The sequence below is a fragment of the Odocoileus virginianus genome, chromosome 1 (assembly GCF_023699985.2).
Source record: "Odocoileus virginianus isolate 20LAN1187 ecotype Illinois chromosome 1, Ovbor_1.2, whole genome shotgun sequence".
NCBI lineage: Eukaryota > Metazoa > Chordata > Mammalia > Artiodactyla > Cervidae > Odocoileus > Odocoileus virginianus.
In genome coordinates, this window is record NC_069674.1 from 39,563,938 (window position 1) to 39,570,435 (window position 6,498).

General features: G+C 40.7%; 1 protein-coding gene across 10 annotated transcripts in view; it reads right to left on the reverse strand.

The window, feature by feature from the left end:
- Nucleotides 1–1,013, reverse strand: part of COA1 (cytochrome c oxidase assembly factor 1) — an 85,191-nt gene extending 84,178 nt beyond the window's left edge. For 2 of the 10 annotated variants that reach the window (XM_070467042.1, XM_070467021.1), the window contains exon 1: nt 906–1,013. Coding sequence is in view for 2 of the 10 variants with exons in the window: in XM_070466999.1 (XP_070323100.1) it covers nt 906–964 (59 nt within the window). In the remaining 8 variants the exon portion in view is untranslated. Of the gene's footprint in view, nt 1–626; nt 714–905 lie in introns of those variants that run through there. The other 8 variants (XM_070467014.1, XM_070467066.1, XM_070467080.1 and 5 more) reach the window with 6 other exon arrangements.
- Between the last annotated feature and the right edge of the window lie 5,485 nt (nt 1,014–6,498).

The window sequence follows — 6,498 nt, forward strand, 5'->3', positions numbered from 1 at the left end:
AACAGTGTCTGGCAATACCACGAATTCACTAAATTCTGACTGAATGGAAAAGTAAATTTCCAAACGTGGGTAAACCATTATAAAACATTATCACAGCCAAAGAGATGAAATTACTGCAGGATGGCATGACAGGGGCATACAGCATGTATGTGTAGGTGTGTTTCCCATGAAAGGAGATGAGACTGAAAAATTCAGCAGAAACAAGACTTTGAAGTGTCTTCAATCCAGCCAAAGGAATTTGTACTATCCTGAATCAATGGGAAAGCCAGTAATGTTTTAAGTAAAGGATTAACAGTCAGATCTGTGTTTTAAATGTGTAAGTTCAAGTAGAGAGTTGCTGCTTATATCCAAAGGTGAAGGAGAGTAATGCCCCTCGGGTGAGAATAAAGAGGAATGAGGAGAAGAGACCAGGAAAGTAGCAAAATATACTACTTGTGGATTTTTAAAATTACAGCCCTTTCCACACACGCACAGACTGACAAACATGCATACGCACGCTTATACAAACACCCGAAAAATCACTTAAACGCTGAAAATCACTTCCATGGTCAGCCCCCTTATGCAGCTCAGCTGTGATGGAGACAAATGATCATGACCACCGAGCCAGAGTATTTTTATACAATCACCTAGGCAGGGCCTCTCTCAGACTGTTGTAACCAGGGACCACCGACAAAGTGCACAGTTCCACCTCTTCACAAATGTGCTCCTGGAAACGCTCACCAAGGACCACGGGGCAAGGTCACGATTAGCCCACAACAGGTCCCCCAGTCACGCAGCTCCAGGAGGTCGTGACCCAGCAACAACAAGGAGGTGGCCCCTGACGTGCTGCCCTAGCAACAGTCCGCCCCTCGCGCAAAAGCCGTCTCCAGAACAGCGAGAACAAATGCTTTTGGAGCAGGACTGACCCGACTCTTTTCTCCCGCGTGGACGCTAACCCGTCAGGCGTAGAAACACCGCGCCACATAGAGCGTGACGGCCCCTTCCGGAAGTGGAGCGTATGGGAGTGGGTGGGGCAAACGCCGGCGGGTGGACTCGCCCCTCGAGGAGCAGTCGAGACTTCCGACGTCACCTCCTCTCGGGGCTAGAGCAGTCAGGACGCACTAGAGCAGTTGAATGATTGCAAAATCCCGGCGCCAAAGCGGCAGCTTCTCAGGCGGAAATTGGTTCGGCTGCCCGGCTTCTCAGAAGCTTGTCGAGCGCGTGAAAGGCATTTGTCTTCCCAAATCTCAGCTTTTTGTCTTGTGCCCCTCATTAGCCCCCAACATACTGTCAGTCCATCAGCGGTTGCCTAGGAAATTTAAAACCACTGGTTCCTGTTGCTTCTCGCAGGGATCTGGCGCTTCGATTCACCTCCAAGGATGCGAAACCACGGGCCCTCTGAGCCCCGCTCTGGCACTGAAGTCCATCTTGCCAATTCGACTGAGAAACTTAACAACGCTAACTTTTTTTATTCATTAAATATTTATTAAATTCTTACCGTGCTCCAGGGAATGGATTGTTAAGAAAAATGTAACGGTCTCGTTTCTTATGGCGTTTAGTAGCAAAATGCATTAGTAGTAGTAGTTACTTAATAAATTTGTCATGAGGATGTAAAGCGATTAGACTCGTCTGGCAGTATGTAAGTGTTCAATAAACGCTAGTTATTATTTTCATCTTGATTATTCCATTGTCATAATCGCTATTAACGTCACCCTTTGCTTTAATGACAAGTTTGAAGTTCGAGAGTTACCTACCACCCAGGCCCTTGGATTCTTTAATCAAAAGAAACTGATAGAGGCCAGAGAGAAACAGAGCAGACCATACGGAAAAGAAACCTAGAAATGATACAAGTAGAAAAGAAAATATTAAAAAGAAGGAAGGAAAAAAAGAAAATGGGGACATTTTGACACAGCTACTTTGAGAAAACAACTGAGTAGGCCATTAGATCTTATCATAAAAGTTAAGTGTAAACTAGACAATATTTACCTCAAAGATTAATAAAATTTGCATTAAGTAGGTTGGAATGAATGTCTTTTCTTACTTATCTTACATACTATCATCATGAAATTGAGTCCTGACTAGTTTGTTTACAAGAAGTTTTACAGTAAAACTTTCAGTTTTAACCTGGAAAAGTTCTTTATAATCTTTACCAAAATATTATCTTTAATCCAAAGTCTATGCTTCCTCTATATGTTTTTTAATGGGAAAGTGCATGGATCTACTATAGTTTTATATATAAAACTTGTATCCGTTATAAAAAATTGTACCTGCTCAAAAAAAAATTTTTTTTAAATTGTACCTGCTCAAATATGTTGGTTGTTGAAAATGGGGATATTTTATAATGATAATGAGGTTAGATCATCAATAAAATTTAACAATTCTAAACTTGTATGCTTTTGAACTGTGGTGTTGGAGAAGACTCTCGAGAGTCCCTTGGACTGCAAGGAGATTCAACCAGTCCATCCTGAAGGAAATCAGTCCTGAATATTCATTGGAAGGACTGATGCTGAAGCTGAAACTCCAATACTTTGGCCACCTGATGCAAAGAACTGACTCATTGGGAAAGATACCCTTATGCTGGGAAAGATTGAAGGCAGGAGGAGAAGGGGACGACAGAGGATGAGATAGCAGGATGGCATCACCAACTCAATGGACATGAGTTGGAGTAGCCTCCGGGAGTTGGTGATGGACAGGGAGGCCTGGAGTGCTGCAGTCCATGGGGTTGCAAAGAGTCAGACACGACTGAGCAACTGAACTGAACTGAAATGTGTATGCAACATATATCAGAGGTTTGATATTTGTGAAATAAAAACTCCAAGGAGAATTAGAAAAATCAACAACTACGGTGAGTGATTATAACATTCATCTCTCAGTAATCAGAATTAGATAAAAACCTCAATAAATAGATTCATGCAATTTCCCATTTAAAAAAGTATACAGAAGACTAGAAAAAGATTATCAACCAACTTGCCCAATTTATAGAACACTTGACCTATTTATCAACCACCTTGACCTAATATCTCCTAGAGCACTGCACTCAATAACTATAGAATACATAGTTTTTAAATGTCTATGCTTTGTTCACCAAGATAAACCATATGCTAGTTTTTGAAACAAATCTCAATAAATTTTAGAAGACTGAAATCAGGCTTTATACTTTCTAATAATAAGTTAGAAATAAATAACAGGAAAATATTTGAAAAATCCCTAAGGAATTGGAGATATTTACAGGACAATTTATAACTTTAAATACTTGTTTTCAAAGAGAAGAAAGGTGAAAGTCTGCGTATCCACCTTAAGAAGCTAGAAAAAGTGGTCAGCATCATGGCATTATGAGATGCCTCTCCTTTGATCTACAACCAGAAAACAGCCATAACTCAACAAAGGTGCCTCTGCCCAACACATCAGGCTGGCCAGAGAATGCCACACACTTATACACTTAAAGGTGGGTGGATGGAAGAGGTGGAACCGGGGAAACAAAAAGGCAAGAATTCTGGAGTGGGTTGCCACTTCCTTCTCCAGAGATCTTCCCAACTCAGGGATCAAGCCAATGTCTCCTGCATAGGCAGATGGATTCTTTACCACTGAACCACCTGGGAAGCGGGACAGATTGAGTAAAGGACGAAAAAGTGCTGATTGTCAAATAATGCAGCTTAGGTAAGAGAAACCAAAAACTTGTGCTGTAGCGCCACCTACTGGGAATCAAGAGAATAACCCCTAATTCTTAATCTGTTAAATCGTCGTTTCAGTCCTAAAGTCATGTTCCACTCTTTTGCAACCCCATGGACTGTAGTCCACCACTCTCCTCTGTCCCTGGGATTTTCCAGGCAAGAATACTGGAGTGGGTTGCCATATCCTTCTCCAGGGAATATTTCTGACCCAGGGATCGAACCCGCGTCTCCTGCATTAGCCGTTGGATTCTAATACATTAGGATCACGTAAAAATAGACTGGCTGAGGAACAACTCATCAAGCACCATGAAAAACCGCGCTAACATGGGATATTGTGAGCTACCTCATAGAGAATTCAAAATAGTTGTTATGTAGAAATCCAAGCCGCAAGAAAACTCAGAAATGCAGTTCAGTGAACTCATGAAACAATCAATGCACATAAGGCATGCTTTACCAGTAAGTTGAAACTTTAAAAAGCACCAAACAGAAATAATTCTGGAGCCAAATAATTGAATAAGTAAGATTAAGAACACAATAGAAAGCACTGGAAATAGAACAGACCATATGGAAAAGAGAATTAGCCAGCTCAAAGATAGAAACCTAGAAATGATGCAGGTAGAAGGGAAGAGAAAATTAAGTTAAAAAAGAGAAATTCTATGGAACTATCCAACTCTATTAGGAATGGAAATATTAGGTAATGGGCATCCCAGAAGGAGAAGAGAGGGAGAAGGAAATAGTTTAAAGAAATAACAGCTGACAACATCTCAAACATAGGGGAGGAACTGGATATACCAGTCTATGAAGCTAATAGAACATATAATTACCTCCAGTGCAAAAAGAACTTCTCCAATATACATTATATTAAAACTGCTAAAAGTTAATGATAAATAAAGAATTTTAAAGGCACCCAGGGAAAAAGGATGACAACCTACACATGAGTCCCATTAGGCTATCAGCAGATTTCTCAGCAGAAATTCTACAGGACAGAAGAGAGTGGAATAACACACTGAAAATATCAAAAAATAAAACTTTCATCCCAAAATATTCTATCCAGCAAAGTTATCATTAAAGATATGAAGGATAAAGTCTTTCCCAGCCAAACAAAAGCCAAGGGAACACTAAATTTATCAACACTAAATTTGCCTTAAAAGAAATGTTGAAAGGAGCTCTTCTATCTGAAACAAAATGGCAAAAATACACAAAATTTTGAGTAAAGTGTAAAACACACAGAAAGAATCAGAAAATTGCAGCTCTATATCAGAATAGTTTGTTAAACAGTTATAGCATGAAGGTTAAAAGAAAAAAAGGAGTAAAAATATCTATAGTTACTTCATCTTGGTAATGAACTCACACTTTAGAAAGGGGAAAAAATGAGACAACAAAAACATAAAAGGGGAAGAGAAAATGGACAGAAGTCATATGGGAAAGTGAGGATAAGCTACCATCAACAGAAAAAAAAAGCTGTTTTATTTGTAAGAAGTTTCATATAAACTTCATGGCAACCACAGAACATAAATCTGGAGCAGAGGCATGATGCATTAAATAAAGAGAAAATTAAGGGCTTCCCAGGAGAAATATCAACAGCCTCATTTATGCAGGTGATACCACTAACGGCAGAAAGGGAAGAGGAACTAAGGAGACTTGTGACGATGAGAGTGAAAAACGAGAGTGGAAAATCTGGCTTAAAACTCAATATTCAAAAAACTAAGATCATAGCATCCAGTCCCATCACTTCATGGCAAAGAGATGGGGGAACAGTGACAGATTTTATTTTCTTGGGCTCCAAAATCACTGCAGACAGTGACTACAACCATGAAATAAAAGACACTTGATTCTTGGAAGAAAAGCTATGACAAACCTAGACAGCATATTAAAAAGCAGAGACCTCATTTTGCTAACAAAGGTCCATATAGTCAAAGCTATGATTTTTCCAGTTTTTCTCACATACAGATGTGAGAGTTGGACCATAAAGAAGTCCGAGCCCCGAAGAACTGATGCTTTCAAACTGTGGTGCTCGATAAGACTTTTGAGAGTCCCGTGGACAGCACAGAGATCGAACCAGTCAATCCTAAAGGAAATCAACCCTGAATATTCTTTGGAAGGACTGATGCTGAAGCTCCAATACTTTGGCTACCTGATGTGAAGAGCTGACTTACTGGGAAAGACTGTGATGCTGGGAAAGATTGAGAGCCAGCAGAGAAGGGGGCGATAGAGGATGAGATGGCTGGATGGCATCACTGACGCAATGGACAAACTCAGGGAGATGGTGAAGGACAGAGAAGCCTGGAGTGCTGCAGTTCATGGGGTCACAAAAAGTCAGACATGACTTAGCAACTGAACAATACAACAGCTGGTGGCTCAGTAGTAAGGAATCCTCCTGCCAATGCAGTAGACATGGGTTTGATCCCTGATCTGGGATGATCCCACGTGCCGCGGGACAGTCAAGCCCACACACCACAACTACTGAGCCTGTACTCTGGAGCCTGGGAATTGAGACTATTGATGCCTGTGCACCCTAGAGCCCACGCTCCACAAAAAGAGAAGCCACTTCAGCAAGAGCCCCAGGCACTGCAACCAGAGCCTAGGCCCCGCCTGCCCCAGTAAGAAAAGCCCACACAGCAATGAAGACCCACCACAGCCAAAAATAAACAAAATTAATTTTTTTTTCATTTATTTTTATTAGTTGGAGGCTAATTACTTTACAATATTGTAGTGGTTTTTGTCATACATTGACATGAATCAGCCACGGATTTACATGTATTCCCCATCCCAATCGGGATGGGAAAATTAATTTAAAAAAAATAGCATAACAGAAAAGCCACCAACTAAAATGGAAGACAGAAACACA